This window comes from Neoarius graeffei, chromosome 17 (genome assembly GCF_027579695.1).
Source record: "Neoarius graeffei isolate fNeoGra1 chromosome 17, fNeoGra1.pri, whole genome shotgun sequence".
NCBI classification, from domain to species: Eukaryota; Metazoa; Chordata; class Actinopteri; order Siluriformes; family Ariidae; genus Neoarius; species Neoarius graeffei.
Window position 1 is genome coordinate 36,206,392 of NC_083585.1, and position 24,957 is coordinate 36,231,348.

Genomic DNA, 24,957 nt, shown 5'->3' on the forward strand with positions numbered 1-24,957 from the left:
CCAAGATCAGATGGACCTTATAGGTTCCAAAATAACAAAAAACCCAAGGTTACCCAAAATGGTCAAAACTGTGATATTATGGACTTGAACATATTGGGGTCCCATACCTAAAATTTCATGTAGCATTCTCTTTCCGTTTTGAAAATATACCTCATTTTATACATGCCCCATTCTGCTAGGTTGTTGACGTTATGGACACTACATTAAAAGATATAACAGGATAGATCCACTTAAAACACCTCAAAAGCAAATGTTGATGGGGCAACGAACTGTTATGCCATAAAGTGCCCTGTCAAATGTTACAATTGAGTATAGTTACATATATTTGCTGGGTCTTCTAGTTATGTGACACGTTATCAGGGACCCCGATATTAGACAGAGAAACACAAAATTTCACAACACTTTATTAAAGCTCCAATTATTGGGCTCACAAAACATCATTTTATGCATAGTATCGTCGTCTTATACTAGTTCCTTAATTAATTGACAGTTGGTTGTCCTTTCCATCAAAGATTACATAGCTTATATACTTGTCGAACAATGTTACACATAACGTTACGGACACTACACCCGTTACGGACACTACATATTGCAAATATATCTATTAATATAACAACTAAAGACGTATGAATATGTAACTAGAGCCCTACATGAGGCCAGCAGGACCAATGCATGTCATAATCACCAAAAATGGTAAAAAATTCTGCAGCATTCTGTTACAGCAAGACCGTTACGGACACTACAGAAAACAACGGAAATGACACGCAAAATCTTTGGCATGTGAATTTTGCAAACATATGCCCCCAGCAACAAGGTTTTTGTATCAAATCATATCACATACTACATAAAATGTCTGTATTTAATTTAAAGTGTTTATTAAAATGCATTAAATAAGATTTCTCAGGCCATTTTCAACTTTGCAGTGACAAAGAAAAATTAGGTTCAGCACCCCCCATTGACAAAACTATTGTGAAAGATTTCATTTTTATCGGAATTCCATGATTCAGCTGTCAATTTGTTCCTCAAAAATCTGCTGATTTACTAAAACAGTTAGTGTTTGACAAATTATTGCCAATTTTAAGCAGCAATGATGCATTCTGGGGTATTAAATCAAATGAACATGCGTTACATGGTGAAAATGTGCAATATGAAGAGTTTGTCTGATTAAAAAAAACTGAAACATGGATTCAGTGGTGGTAAATTATGATCTGGCTTTGAAACGTTATACATTGGCAATGATAGTCTACCATTACAACATATGAAATAGTTTAATAAACATAAATAGAAGGCTGTTACATAGTGTTACATGATCTCAAACAAGTAGGTACATCTGATTGTGGCTGACCCGTTTATTTCCAAACAGGAAGTGAGTTCCGTACATGAGCATCTTGTACTGCAAAGGCTACAGGATGACTGAGAGGGTCAACGACCCATGTGACCTCAATGACTCTCCTTAGGGTTGCTTTTGGTTCACTAGAAGATAATAACTGGAACTTCCTACTAGTCAGACAACTGAAGAAGCCTTTCGGATGAGAGGTGAAACGTCTTCAAGGATTTCAAGCAAGTCCAGTTGCCTTCTTGAGCACCTACTGTTTACAGTGACCTGGATGACTGAGAACCTTCACAGATGTGTGGCGCTATATAAATTCTAGAGGTTTGATTACGGTTTGGTCCAGGCCATGATTGAACACACCACTTCAGTGAGTGAGAATCATAAAGACGTTTTGCCACCTGAACTGGAACACAATTTCTAATTACACTAATGGTGTACAAATGTGTTTTTGTTCCTGCAGCCTTTTGAACCCAATGTTAGTGGGTGTTTCAAAGAAGTCACTTTTAAAAGAAATATTTACTAAACAGGAAGTGATTATTGAGTCACATAAGCTTTCTCAAGAGACTGAGGAAAGGAAATGGGGTGGGGGCAGACTTGAAGAGTAAACGACAAGAGATAACGCACTAAACAGATAAATGAATGCTAAGAGGGATTGGATTTGTGAGAGAAGAGCGTCAGTAAATTGGTTTATGTTTTTTTTTATTTGTTTTTGTTCAGTCAGTCCAGAATGTGTTCGTCAGCAGTTGTTGGTGAATTCTCCCCTCAGAAACAGTCAATGTGAGGTAACGCTGAGACTTACCGTTATGTCAGATTGGCTGATTAACACGAATGCTTTGTTATCGCTCTTGCCCAGATAAATGGCTCTATTGCTTTTCTTGACACGTCTATGAATTCAACTGTTCCCACTGAAACATGAGGAGAGTCTTTTGAGGAACTGTGCTTTATCTGTTCTGCCCTCCTCCCCTCTGTCTGTACTCATTACTGCAGTCTCACTGATACCAGACTGGGTCTCCTCCCTCTGTTTCTCTGCTACTTGGTTTGTTCCAGTAACAACTTTCAGGTTAAAAAAAGGAGGGGGGGATAAAAAAGAAGACACTTCTGCTTTTTACGGTCACTTGTCAGTTAACTGTATTGGACCGATGTGTCTGAATGGTAAGTAAAAGAAGATTAATAGGCATTTGATTATTTCGTATTTTTCAGCTAATGTGTGTTATTTTACTTTAAAGATGTCTCTTAACATTTAAGCAGGTGAAACTAGTATTTCATGTGCTTTACAGGATGGGCAGTCACTGGGAGTCTTCTACCTTAATACTGCATGTATAAGCGAGAACATTGTGTGTGTGAGTGAGTGAGTGAGTGAGAGAGTGAGGCCAAGTTTACATTAGACCGTATCTGTCTCGTTTTCTTCGCGGATGCACTGTCCGTTTACATTAAAACACCTGGAAACGCCGGGAAACGGGAATCCGCCAGGGTCCACGTATTCAATCCAGATCGTGTTTGATCCGGTGCTGTGTAAACATTGAGAATACGCGGATACGCTGTGCTGAGCTCTAGCTGGCGTCATCATTGGACAACGTCACTGTGACATCCACCTTCCTGATTCGCTGGTGTTGGTCATGTGACGCGACTGCTGAAAAACGGCGCGGACTTCCGCCTTGTATCACCGTTCATTAAAGAGTATAAAAGTATGCAAATACTGATGCAAATACTGCCCATTGTGTAGTTATGATGGTCTTTAGGCTTGCCATCCTTCCACTTGCAAGTGGTAAGTGACTTGCGCACAGCGGCTCAGTCCCGAATCACTGCTCGTGCGCTTCACTCGCGCGCTCTGTGAGCTGCGCAGGGCTGGAGTGCGCACCCTCCAGAGGGCACTCGCTGTTCAGGGCGGAGTGATTTGGAGCGCAGCCGCTGAGGAGGAAGCGATGAGCCGCACTGACACATTTCAACTTACGTGCCGAATTAGTCATGTGATTAGCGTATCCGTGTATTGGCGTTGCTGTGTGCACGCTAATCGTTTTTAAAAACGTTAATCTGATGATCCGCTGATACGGTCTAATGTAAACCCCACCTGAGACGTCTATCCATCTATCTGTCACAGTTGGCAAGTGCTTAAATAGAGACAGTATGTGAATTGTATGTAAAGTGACTTGAATGCATGTTAGGAGAGATTGTTTGAACTGAAAGTCTCATTCTCATCTCATTATCTGTAGCCGCTTTATCCTGTTCTACAGGGTCGCAGGCAAGCTGGAGCCTATCCCAGCTGACTACGGGCGAAAGGCGGGGTACACCCTGGACAAGTCGCGAGGTCATCACAGGGCTGACACATAGACACAGACAACCATTCACATTCACACCTACGGTCAATTTAGTCACCAGTTAACCTAACCTGCATGTCTTTGGACTGTGGGGGAAACCGGAGCACCCGGAGGAAACCCACGCGGACACGGGGAGAACATGCAAACTCCGTGCAGAAAGGCCCTCGCCGGCCACGGGGCTCGAACCCAGACCTTGAACTGAAAGTGTAATACACAAATGGCTTTTGCTCCTTTCTCAGCCAGTCTAGTGTTTACACTGTCAGCGTCTGGGTGAGCTCTCAACAGATACATCAGGGATTTTAAATTCTCTTGGAGCGCAGATTAAAAAACACAATTTCCACAATTCCTGCCCTTAGGCATCACTTCATCTTCAGCTGTGTGTGGGAACAGATAAGAGGAGCAATGTTTACTTCTGTTCCTTAGTCCTTTTTTCCCTACTCTTTCTCCTGACCTAGCCTGGGGACAGAACTGAATCATATTCCCTTAGATTTTAGGCTCTAGTGTTTACAAGGTGAGCTACATATATTGGAATTATTTGTTCACTGTTCGAGGAAGACACAGCGGCGCAATGAGTAGCTCTGCCTCACAGCTCCAGGGTGCCTGGTTTGATCCTGACCACAGGATACTTACTGTACTGTCTGTGTGGAGTTTTATATGTTCTCCCCATGTCTCAGATGGTTTTCTCCGACCTATCAAAATCCTGTATATTGGTGGATTGGCTATGATGAATTACAACATTAATTCTATGTAATTGTTTAGATATTGTACATTATTCAAACATTGCACTACATTAGTCATTTAGCTGACATTTTTATTCAACGTGACTAACAAGTGCATGTTGCCAGAGTAGCCAAGAGTGACCAGTGCTGAAGTACGAGTGTAAACAAATACCTTAGAAATCCATCTGATGTCTGGAATGATCAGGGTAGTTAAGAAGTTGAAGAAGCTTGAACCAATACTTAAATAATTCCTTGTCTTTGTATGGTATGTTTATTGTTTCCAAAGCTTTACAGTATTTGCATTAAAATGGTTAGCCTATGCTTCTCTGACCTAGCTTTTGCTTCTTGAGCCAAAACAAGAGACATCACGGTACAGTAGACTGGTAGAGTTTGATCAGACTAGAGCTAGGTGCTTATGGTTAATATGGTTATGATATTTGGCAGCCGCTTTTGTCCAAAGTGACTTACAATATGTAAACACTCCATTATTAGTAAACCAACGCAATAATACAATTGCTCTACTCTGACAGGCTACCTTCCAGATGATGGCTGCTGCATGACTGCAAACAAACTCATCCTCTCTTTTACACATAATTTAGCCAATTTTATTACTGTGTAGATAATTGTACGCCTCTGTGCTTTTTGTAGTTCCTTAGCTCCTCGCCACCGACGCCTAGTCTGGTTAACACCAGACCATATCACAAGTGAAATATGGTCTGGAATCCGCCTATCGAATTTCTCGTAGGGGAGGTGTGGTTTACGATTGTCAACGGCCGTTTATTGGACGTTGCGAATGTCTGTCATTTGGCGTATATGTAGCCCATGGCCAATCATGGCAGTTGTACCCTGTGACGTAATTAGAGCGACGAAGAGGCGAAGAAGAGAAGGAAAGAGAAGGCAAAACAAAAATAGGAAAACAATGGCACTGAACGATTACTGCTGTTTGTGCAAGACAAATATGAGAGAAGCTGGTTTGGTTAGTTTGGTTCGTATCGCTCGCCGCCATGTTAAATGTGATCCGTAAACGGTCCCAAATAAACTGCAAGCTTCCGTTTGTCGAGTAGTACGCGTCACCGTCTTTCCACCCCTCCCCACTCTCTGATTGGCTCCCTAACTCAGGCGAGCCTTTAGACCATAGTTTCCATGCTGTCTTTTCAGATCGGAACGATTGTGCAAAGCAGCATGGGATTTCCCAGGCTAACCGACGCCCTCACTAAGAATAAAATAATTGACAATGTCAACGTAGCTGACGTCAGGCCACAACTTCATGTCATCTAGCCGTTCCGTGAGGGTAGACTGATGGGGCACTTTGATCGTATTACCCCAGAGCACGTCAGAAAATTGGACCACCATCTTTTAGTCATCTTTGATCTTACCTACCTACCAGTTAGTGTTGGCTACAAACATCACCACAGTGGAGTGGAAGAAAGATACCGGCTTCCACTATGATGCAGCAATGAATCATGGGAAAGGTCAGAGTTCGGGAAAGTTGTAGATAACTTGGCTGGAAGGAAGCACGTAAACAACCAAGGTGGTCAGGATTTTTTTTTTTTCCCCCCAAGATTTTTGTCCCCTGGAGTACACTTGGTTTGATCACATTGCATCAATAATTATGATACTTCCATGTTATTTGTAATAGTAAGAACATTTTAAAAAATATTGACCAGTGCACCTTTAACAGTTATCACACATGTTCTTGTAGTGATTAGAGTAACATTGACATTGCTTACTGTGTTCGTCCTTAGATGTCCAACTACAAGCGTGCAACCTTTGAGGAGGAAGAGGGGTCAGACATTCCAGTTGATGGAGCCATTTCTCCTGACAGTGTGGAGGTCAGTAAATGGTCATGGGTAATAGTTCCTTAGGACGTTCTTGATGTTATTGTAAAAGTGTTGTGTCCTAGGAAGACAACCGATGTGCCAGTATGGTTCTTTGAATTTGAACACATTTTGGGTTTGAGGCAGAAACTTGTTCAAGCAGGTTAAGTCAATTAGTCACAAGTCAGTGCACTGAAGTTTTTGCCCTCTGTGTGGACTCTCTATTTTCTTGCTTTGTGGAAAGCACAGTAGCATCATACTGTATGTTTTCTATGTTGGTAAAGGATTCAATCACTGACTAACATGTCACAAGGTTGCTGCAGATTTAGTGTTGATTTCCACTTCTACAAAAATTGTGACTCACGGATGTAAGAAGAAATGCAACTAATTGTGGAAGCAGAAACGGTGAATGGAAATTACACACAGTATGGTCTGTTTATTTCTCTTATTAGGAACAGGCACCTCATTGTAAGCCTGGGATAGCTCAAATGATTAGCAGGAATGAACTCTGAGCAATGAGCCAAGGAAACAATTGAACACTCCTACATAGTCCCAGCATTGACACAGTATCTAAGGCTTTTTTTTGTTCTGTTTTTGAATTTCACAAAAATAGTTGAGAGGTTTGCAATCCAGAGTATTTGGCAGCTTGGATGCTGCTGTTTTTCTTGAGTTTCATCTTCAATTTTTGCTGTTATTTTTTGAACTAGGAACTAGGTGGTTTTATTTTTTAACTGAGGAAAGAATCTTGAGTGTTTTGGAAATGGGCATAATCAAACACTTAGTCGTCAGGTGTGGAAAAAGTATTTATATCCAGATAAAGATTTAATTATTCTAGGGGCAAGAATTGCTTAATAACCCATTGGCAACAAGCAAAGTAAGTAATGCAAATAATTTCCAAAAAGGCTTTTACTGTTCAAATAGGAGTGACTCTTTCCAGGCATGATGGTGCACAAAGTAGCATCAATCCCTGTAGAGCTATCAGAAATCAATGTGCCTCTCACACAGCACTAAATTCAAACACAAGTCCAAATGCTCAGGACTCAGTAGATAGAAATGCATTTATGGAAGTGCAGTGCAGCTACGGATAGACCTTACCTTACTGATTTTTTTTTTTTTTTTGGGGGGGGCAGACCTGAGGCCATTATATATGGTTAAAAACCAAATACTGCACTGTACAGCATGCTTAGACCTACATGATGACATACCAGCCATTTCTCCCAAAGTAATGATTATCACACAGCCTGTCAAGTGCAGAGCACCTAGGATAATTACAGTCGGAGGAAAATGTTTGTACACCCTTTGGAATTTTTTACATTTCTGCCTAAATTGGTCATAAAACATCATCTGAACTCTCCAGCAATCTTAAGAATGAACAAACAGTGTCTGCTTGAACTAAAACCACCCAAACATTTGCGTTTTATTATATTTTTATTGACCATAAGATGGAATTATTCACAGGATAGGGAGGCATAAGTAAGTACACCCTTTGATTTAGTAGCTGGTTGACCCTCCTCTGGCTGCAATAACTTCAACCAGACGTTTCCTGTAGCTGCAGACTAGACGGGCACAACGATCAGGAGAAATCTTGCACCATTCCTCTTTGCAAAACTGTTGCAATTCAGCAAGATTCCTGGGATGCCTGGAATGGATGGCTTTCTTGAGGTCATGCCACAACATCTCGATTGGATTGAGGTCGGGGCTTTGACTGGGCCATTCCAGAACGTGAAATTTGTTCTTCTGAAACCATTCTAATGTCGACCTGCTTCTGTGTTTAGGGTCATTGTCCTGTTGCAGGACCCATCCTCTCTTGAGTTTCAACTTTTTGACAGATTGCCTCAGGTTTTTCTGCAAAATATCTTGATATACTTGAGAATTCATTTTCCCATTGATTATAGCCAGTTGTCCAGGCCCAGAGGCAGCAAAGCACCCCCACACCATGATGCTACCACCGCCATACTTGACGGTGGGGATGAGGTTTTGCTGATGGTGTGCTGTACCGACTTTCCTCCACACATGATGTGGTGTGTTCCCCCCCAAACAATTCAACTTTGGTTTCATCAGACCACAATGTTTTTCCAGTGGCGCTGAGGAGCATCCAAATGCTTTTTCGCGAACTCCAAACGAGCAGAAATGTTCTTTCTGGACAGCAATGGCTTCCTCCGTGGCCTTCTCCCATGAATCCCATTCTTGTTCAGTGTCTTTCTTATAGTAGATGTGTCCACAGAGATGACTGCATGTTTCAGTGATTTCCTCAAGTCTTCAGCAGACACTCTTGGATTCTTTTTTACCTCATTGATGATGACTCGCAGTGCCTTTGGAGTGATTTTCGCAGGGCAGCCACTCCTTGGCAGAGTAACAACCGTTCCAAATTGTCTCCATTTATACACAATTTTTCTAATTGTAGACACATGAACACCAAGGGTCTTAGAGATGGTTTTGTAACCCTTTTTAGCTTTATACAAATCAATTATTTTGTGTCTTAAGTCTTCAGACAGCTCCTTTGAGCGAGGCATGATGCACAGAACATGCCTCTCATCAAAACACACCTTTTAACTGGTTTTCCAGTGGGGTGGGTAGCTTACGACACACCTCAGTGATTGGACATCAGGTTGGCTCACACCTGAGTCAAATTGTTTAATCATCTAATTAGTCTAATTAGCTCTTGGATGAGCCTTAGCTAAGGGTGTACTTACTTATGCCTCCCTATCCTGTCAATATTTCCATCTTATGGCCAATAAAAATATGATAACATGTAATTGTTTGAGTGGTTTTAGTTCAAGCAGACACTGTTTGTTCATTCTGAAGATTGCTGGAGAGTTCAGGCGATGTTTTATGACCAATTTAGGCAGAAATGTAAAAAATTCCAAAGGGTGTACAAACATTTTCCTCCGGCTGTATTTATTATTAAGTCTTTTTGGTTTTGTACTTTCTCACAGTAGATCAGTAGTAAGAAAACAGCACTGAGATTCTCCGATTATCTAAAACGTTCTGTTTCAATAGCACTGTCCTTTACTTGTTTAGGAAATGTTTGAGTAATGATTGATATTGTCGCACGTTCATGTGAAGCGTCTCAGTTCTCTTCTGCAGCTGAGCATTGCGTGCATGCCCTCACATACCCGTAGAATTCCACATCCTTGTTCTATATTCGCAAGTTTTCTATGATAGTGTTTTTCATATACATTTGGTGTAAGAACGACATGCCAAATATCACATACATTTTTGAAGGGAAGTGACCTTAATGAATTTGTGTTTTCCTATTGTTCCAAGGCTATTCGACTACTGAAAGCGAGCACACATTTGGGTCCGTTGAGGTTCAAATGGTACTATAAGAGGCTACAGTCGAATACTGCTGGTCATTATTGCGGTTAACCAGCTTTTGAGAAAGGGGGGCAATTTTCTTTCCACACTAGGCCTTTGGGTGTTGTACAGTCCCACAGAATCTGAAAAACATCTGTTAACGGGCTTGTATAAAGCTTGCTTGCTTTATCTTCTGCAAATGCCAGTTGCTTGTTTGAGTTGAATTAGAAAACAAATGTAATGAATAATAAAATGAAATAACATGCAGCTAGGGTTAGTTTCAGATTTGAAATGATGATCTAATTCTGAAAACAAAAAGTGGTTTTGCATCAAAAATGTCTTTGAAGTTCTTGTGATCAGCTGTGAAACGGGGGGGGAAAAAAAGTCAGTGGTGTTAAAATTGGGTTCTTTGAATAGCAGGTTCCAGTTCTCAAAGCTTGTGCAGTGTGTCTTAACCTAATCTCTAATCTGCACATCTGTAGTGTGTGTTTACCATGGGTAAGAATGTCAAAACATTTCTTAAATATATTGAAGAAAGTTGTTTAGCTGAAAGGAACGCTAAGGAAATCCAAGTGCAGCCATTGAAAATCATCAATTTTAAACTACATCCATGTCACACAAAACTCCAAACTAAATCGTTACACTCCAGCATAGAGGGTTGACAGTGGGAGAATGTAGCTGTCCCCCCCCAAATTGTGGTCGCTAGTGCAGTACAGTAAAAAGTAATTTTAGTGTGGTGTGTATACGGTGTGTGTGTGTGTGTGTGTGTGTGTGTATATATATATATATATATATATATATATATATATATATATATATATATATATATATATATATATATATATATAATAGGGCGGCACGGTGGTGTAGTGGTTAGCGCTGTCGCCTCACAGCAAGAAGGTCCTGGGTTCGAGCCCCGGGGCCGGCGAGGGCCTTTCTGTGTGGAGTTTGCATGTTCTCCCCGTGTCCGCGTGGGTTTCCTCCGGGTGCTCCGGTTTCCCCCACAGTCCAAAGACATGCAGGTTAGGTTAACTGGTGACTCTAAATTGACCGTAGGTGTGAATGTGAGTGTGAATGGTTGTCTGTGTCTATGTGTCAGCCCTGTGATGACCTGGCGACTTGTCCAGGGTGTACCCCGCCTTTTGCCCGTAGTCAGCTGGGATAGGCTCCAGCTTGCCTGCGACCCTGTAGAAGGATAAAGCGGCTAGAGATAATGAGATGAGATATATATATATATATATATATATAATACTTTTTTTTCAAAGCATCAGTCTCCCATCGCTAACCACAACTTCCTCCCTCTGAAAAAGTGGTTCCTTTTAATGACCACCGCAACAACTGACCTAAAGTTTCATTATAAAAAAATTGAGTTTTTCAGTTCTGGGGAAATAATTAATTCTTGCCAATAGTAATTGCATACACACTATAGATGCACTGGATAGAGAATAATAATACATTTTAAAAAAAAGTGAGGGTTTTTTTTTTCTTTCTCCAAATAAAAACTTTTCTTTGTCCAATCTGGGACTTGTTCACTGAATGCGCTTTACTAATGCACATGTTTATGTCTCAGGTGGGTTTCCGGAAAGGTGGAATCCAGTTGTGTGGAGGATTAGGACGGAGGACTCAGCTGGAGATGGTGTTGGCTGCTTTACTCGCGGTCTCTTTGTTATCACTTTTTGCATGTGCTGTTACCCTGGGAGTTCATTATAAAAATGGTGAGCCAGCCGCACATACACACTTTCTGGCCTCAGGTCTTGCGCGCGTGGGGGGGGGGAGAAATGTATGTGGGTGGTGATGGGGGGGTATATTGGAAGCATTTTTGGTCTCTTGTAATAGTTTGTGTTATAGTTTGGACAGGCTGCTTGCTACATTCTGATCATTTTAAATAAGATGGCAGTTTTATTTCAGTAAATGCTACCCACAGATAAGTTGAGCTATTATTATCATGATGATATGATAGTGAGCCAAAGAAAGAAAAGCATTCAGCAGGCTATCTAGATCTGAGCAGGATCCAAGAAAATAACTAAAGGGAGATAAACAAATACATTTCAGTAATGCTAAATTAGAGCTGCTTTGTCAGAGGTCGCTGCAAATAAGAGACTGTTCTAAAAGGGTATGCTGGAGTTTTTAAATATGTATGTATTTATTTATTTATGGATGCATTTTCCAACCCCATCTGAGGAGTTATGTGAACACTATTCATGAGTAGGAGTTTTATGATTTCTAGATTTTAGAACTCTTAGATCGGGTTTCATTAAAGCATTATTTATAAATGTATGCAGGTGAGCCATCTTTATTTCATATAAACAAAGGACTGAAAAATGAATCCAACACAAAAAAATACATCATTTTTGTATATAACATTTTGTATAACATTCTAACAAATGTACAATGATGGCAAAGCATTTTTGATAGCCAACAGCCTCGGTGTGTGCTTTGTCCAAGATTCTGCATTCCTGTCAGCAAATAAATGTGCCTCTTGTATACAAATAGACTTGTTACTCATTCAGAGGATTAATGAGTTGATAATTATCCATTTATGAGTATTTTTAAATTGGGCTATACCGTATGTGGAGACTAAACCCTGTTATCTATATTTTAGTATCTGGTTCCCACATGCACAATTGTGATCATCAGTGTTATTTGCTATTTCTTTAATCTGATGTGAACACGCACACAATGTCGATGAATAGCAAGTGTTTCCATAAAAACTAACCTTATCTTGATTTAAAAAAAAAAAGGAAGTTGCTACAATAATACGCTGCAACAACATGCTATGACTGTGAGTCTTTATAAAGTGGGAGACTTTTAGTGCTTATGATATTGGCAACACTCGTGTTCCTCTCACACAGATCCGTCGTGTAGTCTGTGTCTGACAGAGGCGTGTGTGACAGTGGCCAGTAAGATAGTGGAGTCTCTGGACCGCACTGTTGACCCGTGTCAGGATTTCTACCAGTATGCCTGTGGTGGTTGGATTCGCAAAAACCCCCTTCCTGATGGACGCTCACGTTGGAGCACCTTCAACAGCATCTGGGACCAGAACCAGGCCATGCTCAAACATCTACTGGGTGAGCGAGAATAGAGTTACATTCTCCATGCATTCAAAGGCATGCCTTTTAATGGTTTAATTTAAAGTGTCCTTGCACCAAATCTATCTATCTATTTGGCATATCACTACAGTGATGATGGCTTCAGCCATCAAAGTTTCTGGGGAATATTACACTCGTGGTTTCCTGTTGCCTTCTACTGGAGTATTATTATTACAGAGTGTTTTCTCCTCTCAGCCGTTCACACACATTCACACCTATAGGCAATTTAGAGTAGCCAGTTAAACTTTGGAGCATCTGGAGGAATCCCATGTAGATACAGGAGGAACATGCAAGCTCTACACAAAAAGGCCCCCTTCGGCCATGAGGTTTGAACCCCGAACCTATGAGGTGACGGTGCTAACCACTGCACCACCATACTGCCTTACATCAAATACATGACTTAAAGTGCATATCACGGGTAAATTCAGGAGCAAGATCAATGTAATTCTCCTATTTTATATTAAACTTTGGTCAAATATCTGTCACATTTTTGCATTTTGTGCAATTTTTTTACCTTGCGCAATGCCAGAAAAATTCAGTTGAAATCAAGCCATTTGAGGCGAATTGGTCCACCTCTGAAAAAACTTGGCATTTGGATTTCCTGGCAAACATTGATTTTCATGATGTCATCTGCGGGACGCCTCCTTCTGAATCCTACGTCAGCGCTGGTTTGTTTATGAGAAAACGACCTGGTGGTTTTCTGCAAATTTCTTCAACATTATCGTGTAATTTATTAAAATGGTTAACAGATGTATCGTAGGAGGGTGTAGCAACACCAATCATGATGGGATTAGTACTCCTCGTTTCCCAAAAGACCGGACAATGAGAGAGAAATGGGAGCGCTTGGTCTACACAGGCTGTGCACTGAAACTGTGCAAAGCTCGCACAGCCTGCTGGCGCTTCCGCAGATAACGTCATGAATCTGGCTCCAGACTCCCTTGGGATTTTTCCAGACGCGTTTTGTTATTTTATTTTTTTCTGCTGTAGACAGATGGTCTTGTGCAAAATTACCCTTCTGGATGAGTGTGTAAAGGGACATACTTTCATATATAAAAAACCCCTGAAATTGGTCCAGAATATGCACTTTAAAGGTTCATGTCTTTTTGAATGGCTGGTTTTAATTACAGTCCCCTTCTAAAGTACTGGATCAGCAAGGCCAATTTGTTTTTGCTATACATTCAAGACATTTGGGTTTGAGCTCAAAAGATGAATATGGGATGATGGACCAAAATTTCAGTTTTCACTTCCTGATATTTACATCTAGGTGTGTTGATAACTTGGAATATTGCACGTTTTGTTTGAACCCAACCGTTTTTTCCAGTGATCAAAAATGCATAACAAAAAAATATGGCCTTGCTGTTCTAAATGCACACATTTGCATTCATATGCTTTTCTCATCTAAGTGTTTAAGAATGGATGGACGAAAAAGCTGTTAAAAGGGGGGGGGACCCTGGAGTGAGCTAGGTATAAATGCAAAATGAACAAAATGTTCTCTCCTTCTCGTCTAGCACTGTGAACCATGAGTGGAATATAGCTGGTTTTGTTTTGTAAGCATGGTTTATTGAGGTACAAAATAATTAAAGCATGTGGTCTTCATTATGCGGTTTTTAAACTTGAAATGTAACGGGCAATATCACAAAAATTACCTTTTGGTGTCTGGGCCAGGTAACACTGACACTTGGAAAAAGGTTGCTAGTAATGATGATTATCAAGATCTGCTCTATGGAGAAAAAAATAAAACGTACTAAAGTAAGAGCAGGTATGTAATGGCTATACAGTTAATCTTATTTTAATTAATGCAATGTTTACTCCGTTAATAGGCCTTATTATTCATTCAAATAAATTTGTTTTAGTATTTTATAGACTCTTCTGTCACTCAGGAACATGTTAGTTTGATTTGAACATTGAGATGTATGAAAGAATATAAGTTTATGAAAGGCGAAGCTGTTTCTTTAAAGATAGTAAAATTACATTTACCTGTTTTTACTTCTAAATTGACAATTTAAGATATAAATAACCAAAGTGAATATACATACATAAGCAGCAAAATTAATAATAAACAGTGTAATAGCACAGTGAGGGGGGGATTTTGTGTGTGTGTGTGTGTGTGTGTGTGTGTGTGTGTGTGTGTGTGTGTGTGTGTGTGTGTGTGTGTGTGTGTGTGAGAGAGAGATTTCATTGTTTGTATGTCTTATGCTATAGGTTGGATGTTTGGGGCTGATCTTTGTTTCCCTTTTTTTATGAAAAAGAACATGGATGAGTAGAGGTGGGGATGTTGTATAACAAGCACTGTTTTTCATTGAGGCAAACATTCCTGACAGCTTTTTAAATGTGAAAATAAGGCCATCCTTATACAGCGCATACAGTTATTCCACGGAATTGAGTCGTACATACGCTGTGGCGGCTATAAGGCATGTACGACAAGATTGAGTGGAATAACTTTTATTCTATCCATATTCACTAAATTTTGGGAAATGGAGCATTTTTTTTTTCAAAATTCGATAAATAACTTTATACAAAACGTCCAACAAAAATCATTTCTGCTTAGAATGTAAACAAACCGGTGAAATGACAGGAGCAATTTGTGAAAAAATGCTATAATAATAATTCTTGAAAAATAAGCTGCATTCTTACCATCAAATACTTTTATTCCATATTTTGTTGCTTTCGTATTTTGGGGGGTTTTCTTCTTCTTTAGGGTTTTTTTGGTAGTTGGCAAACCAACTTAAAGGTGCATTACCGCCACTGACTGAGCTAGAGTGTGGATCAGGAGATATTGAGGGGGAACAAAACTATATTCCTTTAGCTCTTTCTGTATCTTTTAAATACTTAACAATTTTGTGGGTTTTCTTTTCGAGTAGAGTTTTTATTTCATCCTCGGTTGGTTCTGTAACACTCTCCGCCATTTTGTTTTTCTCTACTCACTGTATATGAGCTGATATCCTAGTAGTAGAGTAGCCAATCGGAGCACACGATTGCTCATATCCAGTGAATGTGGATAGAATAATCATTGTTATCCTGTGGCTTTAAGGTTTTGCTCTTTCTTAAGTACGGAGACACTGTAAGAATGCTTATTTTCTGTCACGTCTTTTTAGACCGGAAACCAAAGCCAAGTATATAACCTAATTTACAGTGCAGAAGAAAAATATAGTCAACATGTAAAAGGACTTGGCAAGCGTAAGTTTCTATCATGGGTGTATCCTGTGTACTATGGGCATGTAACCATCAAGCATAACCTGTAAGGCCACAAGCCCTAAGAAAAGGTCATTGTATTAAAGATAGGTGTACATAGTATTTTCTGGTGATACTACATTGTAAAGTGTGCATTGTAAAGACACTCCTATTTCTGTAATTTACCTTCATTACGTCCAGATTCAACTAATTAATGCTGCTTTGATGTGTGTAGTACATCTGTGAAGAATATAATCTTGGTTTTAAAGCATGCTGAGAAATAGTAAATGGTCCAGTAAACAGTAGATGAGCTGAGTATTCCCACAGCACCTGCACACTCCTGCAGCGTTGCCTTTAGCTAAATGAGGGAGAGTATGGGGTGGTGGTGGTGGTCCTGACACTTTTGGGGAAATGTGGCTACATGTGGGAAAGGGAAGACGGAAATGAAGTATGTGGTATAAAGAGAGGATGGTTAATTGTAGAAACATGCTGTATGATTTGGGCTTTGCTAAAAGAGACCCGGAGAGTCATGTGGCTGCTTTTGTGCTGATGCACCAGGTTGATTGTCTTTTATTGTCTGACTAATACAAAACATGCAAATATTGTGTGCGCGCCGCAACTACAACGCTGAATTGTGCTCATTGTGCATGTCAGAATGCCAAACTTCCCTCATTCATCCTCCCTATATTTCTTCCCCTCCCCTCCTGTCCCTCTGGCTCATCTTCATTGGACTGTACCTGCTGACCGGTAATTGGCCTGGAACTGTGTGCCTGTGAATTTATTAGTGGAATATTCTGCCTTGTGTATCTTAATGTGATTACGCTAGAGGAGGGAAGACAGATGAGAGCTGAAAGGAACAGCTGCTTATGCCTGTACACATGATGTCCCTGCTTTCCTTCCCTCCCTCCACAAGAACATGAATTATGCGGTTTATAAAACATACAGGCACAGTGTAAGGCCATTTCTGCTCTCACAATTAAACTAAGACATCTTTATGACAGAAGCGCTTAGAAGACAAGAAACAGGTGGTGCTGAGAGGCGTTCACTGCATTCTTCATGGGAATGAGGTTAGCACTGACATGGATGCTGTTTTTCCCATCTAAACATCACTGATTACTCATGAGACTTGACACCAGGCCCTAACATCTTGAGTTAAATATCTGTCAGTGGAGCAGCAGTACTTGTCTAGAGCATTTTTAAAAATGATAACCCCCATCATCCAGGGATTTGCTCCTTCAATTAGCCAGTGATGCCACAGCCATCCTTGTCCTAGAGTCCAAGAAATTGCCCATGCTCTCAGGGAGGTAGTGGTGGCATACTCTCTCCCCAATTACAGTGACGCTGGTCAATCATCGGCATCTGGGAGCTCGTGCATGCAGAACTGGGCGGATAGTGTTTTCACCTAACTGTGTTACTCTGCCCTCTGATCAGGGCCGCGTTAACCCTTGCCGAGGCCCTGGGCAGACACACTCCCGAGGCCCCACCCCGGCCTGTTGTCAACTGCGCTCAGCAAATTCACCCCCTCAGACGTGCCTGTCTAACTAGACACAGAAACTTAAATAATGACAGTGGCACAATTAGAAATACTATTGAACGATCAAACTTTATATCCATCAACACCTATTTAATCGAGAAAAAGCAATGGTGAAATAGGCAATTGCATGGTGAAAAAACCCATCAGACATCACGGTTAACAAGTCTGGTTAACTAAAGTTTAGCCTCAAGAAGCCTTTGAATGAGTGAGTCAATGAACAACATGTCAAGAACATAACCGAGGCCTACAACAGTTTCTTTAGTATTCAGAACAAGAACATTCATTCGGTATATAACCGTTCGTTTTCATTTTAGAATCCAGGCGACTTTTAACTTGTGGAAACAAAGAGCGATAACAAAGAAAGAAAAATATCTTGCTTCTCAGAAATAAATCTCAAAATGTTAGGCTATGTGAAACATTTCATCCTTTCACACACGTAATGTCCCAAACAGCAGTGGCACACAGCTTTGTGCATTCAGTTTGACAGCCATGGGTCAACTTACAAGGGCAGTTTCCTACTTTTCTGGAAAGCGAAGTCATTAATTAAATCATTGAACTCAAGCTGGCGTAGCGTGTGAAGACATGGTGGACAGTGATCATATTGACAATGACGGGTGATTTATGCGACGGGACAAGGTGGGGTTCCTTACGGGTAGCGAAATGCATCAAAAATGTTATCAATATGATCAAAACTTCTGAAAATATTGTTTCATATTTTCCGATCTCACTACCTCCGAGGCCCCGGGCAGCTGCCCATGAAGCCCATTAGGATAACGCGTCCTTGCCTCTGATGGTGCATGAGCAGGCTTTTAGATAGAGGGGCGTCTGGGCGTCTTTTCGACGCCCTGTACTGAAAAAAACAAGAAATTGGACGCCCTACTTTTTAGTACGACGCCCTAAAGACGCCCTAATATTTCCGCCCGTGTTATGTCCGGTAACTTAGCTGAATATGTTAAAAAATCGCCGAGTCTGAGCTTTCCGAGGATCTACAAGCTTTGTTCACACCGCCATTTTGGAAATTTCAGAAGTCTCGCTTTGACAGCTGTCTTTCCCGAAGACGCCCAGGGTTACCATAGCAACAGCACGAGCCCAGAGTACAAAATATAGGCACCCGCCGCAGAGCTACAGAAACACGCGTTTCTATGGCTGCACTAATTTCAAAGTTGTGAGAGCCCTCGTTATAAATAAATGGGTTATTAAATAAATTTGGTGTACAAAGCACTTGTAATATGCGTTCCCAGAGCAGAGGGGGAAAAGATGTATGCCTAGGAGACACTGGCATAAATATCCAGACAATATAGCCGTAGACTATATTGCCGCAGCTAAATGTGGAATGTAGTCTATAGAAAACCGGCCTTACCTGACATGTTATTTATCCCGAATAAATCCTTTTAACAGTAAATAACACATTTTCATGCAGATTTTCCCAACATTACAGGCTACGTAGTGGAGAGTGTGGTAGTCGAGCCGGCGGGTAGTATTTCTAGTAGGCTAAACAATAATCAAATACGACACGTTCTAAAGGATGCTGGGATTCCAAAGAACGCACGTGAAAAGGACGAACACGTGGGATATTTGGTAAGGAAGATAGAAGATAGATTTTTCTGAGTTTTTTGGGCATGACAGGAAGAAAATGAAGAAAAGAGGAAGGCAAACAACGATTTCCAACTTCTTTCAGAAGAGAACTCATGTAAGTTTTTTTTTTTTTTTTTTTCTTCTGTAACTGTTGATAGGCTTGGAATGTCAAAAAACTATCACAATCCCATAACTAGACAGCCAGGTTTCTTGCATGAATAAATAGGGATGACCGGGGTTGGTTGTCACAAGTTATGGTTGTCACATTCGTCATATCTCAGCCACCATAGGGCGCTGCTCAATTCCACCAAGATAGAAATGTTTAGAATTAGTACTGGGGTCATTCTACCTGAAAAGTTATTGTGTGTTGCATGCATTTCAAAGGTGAGAACAATTTGAAGGTTTTTCATACCTAAATGTAAATTTTTAGTACCTTGGTTTTTACCTTCTAGCTTTGTAATTAATGGGTTTCTATTGAAAAAACGAATACCATTATAATGTTTGAAGACTTAGCCATATTTCCTGTGTGTTTTTTTCTTTGTTATACTAAATCTTTGGACGCTAGCAGCTTTGAAAGCAAAACTGGTCAGCCGGGGTTGGTTGTCACACTGTGTTCGGGGTTGGTTGTCACATGTAATGCAATTGCAATAGGTGCACTACTGACTGAGACAAACACAGCTACAACAAGCTTTATTTATGCTCAAAATTTGCTGTCAAAATGAAGGAAATAGCATTTGAGAGCATTAGAAATTTCAAAATTTTCCGGGGGAGTACCCCCGGAACCCCCTAAAACACTCGTGCCAGCGGCGCTCAACGCGCCGCTACACCTCGCCACATACAGTGACACCTGCAAAAAAGTTAGACTCCCTAAAAAAAAATCCTGCCTAAAAGCCTGTGCATGAGCAGCAGTTAGAAAAGATGCAGTCAGCTGGCTTCACATGTCTCAGAGGAAGAATGTGTTAGCCTTTGCCCTCCCTAGTTGGGAGGGAGTTGGGAATTGGGGAGAAAGTTGGGTGGGGGGGGGAGGCTTTTCTCCACACAGGGTTACTCCAGGATCTTGATTCCTAAAGGAGAACACCAGTGCGCAAACTCGCGACCCTTTGTTCTGACTTTGTAGCTGCTTCTTCCTTATGGCGTCATGCTTGTGTACCTCCTGCTGGGCCTCTGAACACAATCTTTCTCCTATATGCCACGCTTATTCAACCTAGTAAGGTTGTAACAAGCTGCATTTATTGTCTTATTAACTTCAAGAGAAAGTGAGAGAACAGCTTTTTATAAATGTCGTAAGTGATAGCAGGAGTTTTTGTGCATGTCCTGCGTATGTACCTAATATAAATGTACAAAGTGAATATAAGGGAGAGAGAGAGCTACAGTGGTGCTTGAAAGTTTGTGAACCCTTTAGAATTTTCTATATTTCTACATAAATATGACCTAAAACATCATCAGATTTTCACACAAGTCCTGAAAGTAGATAAAGAGAACCCGGTTAAACAAATGAGACAAAAATATTATACTTGGTCATTTATTTATTGAGGAAAATGATCCAATATTACATATCTGTGAGTGGCAAAAGTATGTGAACCTTTGCTTTCAGTATCTGGTGTGACCCCCTTGTGCAGCAATAACTGCAACTAAACGCTTCCGGTAACTGTTGATCAGTCCTGCACACCGGCTTGGAGGAATTTCAGTCATTCCTCCGTACAGAACAGCTTCAACTCTGGGATGTTGGTGGGTTTCCTCACACGAACTGGTTGCTTCAGGTCCTTCCACAACATTTCAGTTGGATTAAGGTCAGGACTTTGACTTGGCCATTCCAAAACATTAAGTTTATTCTTCTTTAACCATTCTTTGGTAGAACAACTTGGGTGCTTAGGGTCATTGTCTTGCTGCATGACCCACCTGCTCTTGAGATTCAGTTCATGGACAGATGTCCTGACATTCCCCTTTAGAATTCACTGGTATAATTCAGAATTCATTGTTTCATCAATGACGGCAAGCCGTCCTGGCCCAGATGCAACAAAACAGGCCCAAACCATGATACTACCACCACCATGTTTCACAGATGGGATAAAGTTCTTATGCTGGAATGCAGTGTTTTCCTTTCTCCAAACATAACGCTTCTCATTTAAACCAAAAAGTTCTATTTTGGTCTCATCCGTCCACAAAACATTTTTCCAATAGCCTTCTGGCTTGTCCACGTTATCTTTAGCAAATTGCAGATGAGCAGCAATGTTCTTTTTGGAGAGCAGTGGCTTTCCCCTTGTAACCCTGCCATGCACACCATTGTTGTTCAGTGTTCTCCTGATGGTGGACTCATGAGCATTAACATTAGCCAATGTGAGAGAGGCCTTCAGTTGCTTAGAAGTTACCCTGGGGTCCTTTGTGACCTCACCGACTATTACACGCCTTGCTCATGGAGTGATCTTTGTTGGTCAACCACTCCTGGGGAGGGTAACAATGGTCTTGAATTTCTTCCATTTGTCCACAATCTGTCTGACTGTGGATGGGTGGAGTCCAAACTCTTTAGAGATGGTTTTGTAATCTTTTCCAGCCTGATGAGCATCAGCAACGCTTTTTCTGAGATCCTCAGAAATCTCTTTTGTTCATGCCATGATACACTTCCACAAACATGTGTTGTGAAGATCAGACTTTGATAGATCCCTGTTCTTTAAATAAAACAGGGTGCCCACTCACAGCTGATTGTCATCCCATTGATTGAAAACACCTGACTCTAATTTCACCTTCAAATTAACTGCTAATCCTAGAGTTTCACATACTTTTGCCACTCACAGATATGTAATATTGGATGATTTTCCTCAATAAATAAATGACCAAGTATAATATTTTTGTCTCATTTGTTTAACTGGGTTCTCTTTATCTACTTTTAGGACTTGTGTGAAAATCTGATGATGTTTTAGGTCATATTTATGCAGAAATATAGAAAATTCTAAAGAGTTCACAAACTTTCAAGCACCACTGTATATAGTCTAAGAGCAGTTATTGTACTCAATCAATAACCATTTTCCTGTGTGCAGCATTAGCAATGACAAACCAGCTGTAGAAATGACCTCCGTCTCTTGTTTTGCCTCTAGAGAATGGCACCTTTAACTCAAGTAGTGAAGCAGAGAAAAAAGCTCAGTTCTACTACTTATCTTGTCTGAATGAGCAGCGCATTGAAGAGCTGGGAGCCCAGCCACTCATCGACCTCATCACTAAGGTAGGCTGACCTTCCCTTCTTTTAAAAATTTTTTTATTTTATTTCTTTTTTCTCTTGTAATCCCTGGTGACCTTACAGTAGACAAATTTACTATTAGAAGCCAAGACTCCTTTCACTAATAGAACAAGCTCACACAGTGTCATTGATGTAAAGCACTACTCCAAAGGACTTTTTTTATTTCCTTGTGGTTATCAAACCTGGCTTAAATACAGAAGTTTGAACTGAATATTGAGGTGATTTCAATACAGTATTTCCATTTGAGATGAACAATCTATATTTGTATAAATCTGCTTTTCTGACATCTCTGTATCTGTACTTGAGAAACTGCCCTGGATACAGGCATTCGGTTCAATAAATCACTTGTATGGCAAGATTTGTTTATCTCACCTGCGACGGCGTAAGTGGGGCGAGGTATTATAATCAGTGCGGTTGGTTTGTTTGTGTGTCTGTCTGTTAACAATCTAGCGTCTAGACGGTTGCACCAATTGCCTTCAAATTTTCAGGGTAGGTGGGCAATGGTCCGTAGATTACCTGATTAAATTTTGGGGGTAATCGGGTCAAGGTGAAGGCCAAGGTCACCGGAAAGGTCAACCTTTCGGTCAAAATAACACATTTTCCATTATAACTAAAAAATGATTGCCGATAGACAAATGTTTACTATTATGAGCATATAGGAACTCCCATATGGCCTTTCATTTGGCACCATGATCTTTGACCTTGAGTGACTGTGAAAGGTCAAACTCAAGGTCATGGATTTTCAGAGGACTATAACCTGACAGCTGATGATTGGGAAATATTATGTCCCATGTGCATTTATGCATCTCCGGTTGAGAGTATGTTGTGCGCATTCTGGCTGCCGCTTCTCACTGGAGCTTTTTATTTTATTTTCTCTCATTTTTTGTTTTGTTTTGTGTAGTTTGATGTTTGTTTTTGTTTGGGTGTTTTGTCCGCCGGTGGTGGTGTGGCTCCGGACCCAGTTTTGGGCATCAGTTCCCTCCGGGCCGTGGTTCGCCGTGGGTGATGCCTGTGCTCCTAACTGTGGACTGCAGTGAGCTCGTTGCTTATTTTGGCATTGTGGTTGTCCAGCGCTCTGTGTTTTAGTGCTTGGCATGGTGTTCCAAGCAATGCTGCTTGGTGGTGTCGCGTCAGCTGTGCAGGTGGTTTGGGACGTACCGGCGCTCTGCGTGGTGGTGCTTCTGTGCTCGCTTTGTGGATTCATGGCGTGATGTTCCGAGTGATGTTGCCTGGCGGCATCGCAGCGGCTGTGCTGGCAGTGTGGGACTTGTTTTTGTGAGCCTTTTGGTGGGACTGTGGCTGCTACGCCATTGGAATGACATCCTGGCCTCTATTGGGTGGACTTTTTGTTTGTTTGTTTTTTTTTGTTCCCTATAATTGTAAAGCAACCTTGGGTTTTGAGAAAGGCACTATATAAATTGAAATTATTATTATCATCATCATCATCATATATACGTGCTGCTGGGTGAGGTTTGTTTTGCCTGGCAACACTTGTTTTATATATTATTAATGTGCAAAGGGGTTTTAGGCCCAAAATACTGTATAGAAGTAGTTCAGCTAATACTTTTTTTTCCTATTCTGACTGGGTGAACACTTCCAGTATCAATAAATCATTTGCTTTAGTACTTCATAGACACACAATTTAAGTTCAAGCATAAGTGTGTTTGGACGTAAAGGTTTTTGCACCAGAAATAATGCAGTTGTAAGAAATCAATCAAATACAGTTGCAATTTATGAAGTCAGATTGATTACACTTTTATATTCCAAAAATAATGGGCATTCAAAGAAGTTTAGTCAGCCTTATTTGGGTTGCTTTCTAAAACTGTTCTTCTCCAGAGATTATTACCATTCCTTGAGGAGTGTCAAACAGCAGGCTGTGTGTCTAATTTAAAGCTCCCCACACATGAGGGTGTCTATTGGAGAGAGAAGAAAATAATTAGAATGTTCTCTCTCTCTCGAAGTTATAACAGTGATTGAATGAATCGGCTCAGCTGTCTTTAGACTGAACCCGAGATGATGAGAGGTGCATTTTAATTGAGTTTGATGTCTGTTAACTTGATTCCCTTCTTCCATGTTTAGAGAAGTCAAGTGACCCATATAAAAGTGATTTAACACCTTTTGTGTATGGACATGTAAGCACACGCACAATAGTCAGGGGTCATTATATTGAGTTTGGTGTGCCCGTGTTTTCTTGCAGAATCAAAGACTTGCACGGTTTCAGTGATGTTGCACTAACCTTTCATGCACTGTATGTTTGCAGACAGGGGGTTGGAACATCACCGAGCCATGGGAAAAGGATAACTTCATGGAGGTGCTGAAAACGGTCTCTGGCCCATACAGAGCCCAGCCTTTCTTCACTGTGGGGGTCAGCGTGGACCCTAAAAATTCCAACAGCAACGTAATTCAGGTGCATGCTCAAATCTTATCCAAGCCTTGCATTCATCTTTTAAACTTCTTAACAGATTATTAAAAGACTGAGCTTTGCACACTTGATTTTTGTACTATATCAAGGTGTCTGAAAATGAGTAAGGATAAATAAGTGGGATCACGAGGGTGGTGTAGTGGTTGGCACTGTCGCCTCACAGCAAGAAGGTTCTGGGTTTGAACCTTGCGGCTGACTGGGGCCTTTCTATGTGGAGTTTGCATGTTCTCCTCGTGCCTGCGTGGGTTTCCTCCGGGTGCTCTGGTTTCCTCCCACAGTCCAGAGAAGTACAGATTAGTTCAACAGGCTACTCTAAATTGCCCATAGGTATGAATGTGAGTGTGAAATGGTTGTTTGTCTCTGTGTTAACCCTGTGATAGATTGGTTACCTGCTAAGGGTGTGTACCCCACCTCTCGCCCAGAGTCTGCTGGGATTGGCTCCAGCTTTCCCAC

The 24,957-nt window shown here is 40.9% G+C and overlaps 1 protein-coding gene across 5 annotated transcripts in view; it reads left to right on the forward strand.

The window, feature by feature from the left end:
* The window catches only part of ece2b (endothelin converting enzyme 2b), an 80,061-nt gene that overhangs the window by 27,735 nt on the left and 27,369 nt on the right, over positions 1-24,957 (forward strand). For 3 of the 5 annotated variants that reach the window (XM_060944121.1, XM_060944123.1, XM_060944124.1), the window contains 5 exons: positions 6,113-6,199; positions 11,052-11,196; positions 12,334-12,549; positions 21,943-22,067; positions 24,343-24,489. In XM_060944121.1, the coding sequence (XP_060800104.1) occupies positions 6,113-6,199; positions 11,052-11,196; positions 12,334-12,549; positions 21,943-22,067; positions 24,343-24,489 (720 nt within the window). Of the gene's footprint in view, positions 1-2,065; positions 2,116-2,409; positions 2,486-6,112; positions 6,200-11,051; positions 11,197-12,333; positions 12,550-21,942; positions 22,068-24,342; positions 24,490-24,957 lie in introns of those variants that run through there. The other 2 variants (XM_060944125.1, XM_060944122.1) reach the window with 2 other exon arrangements.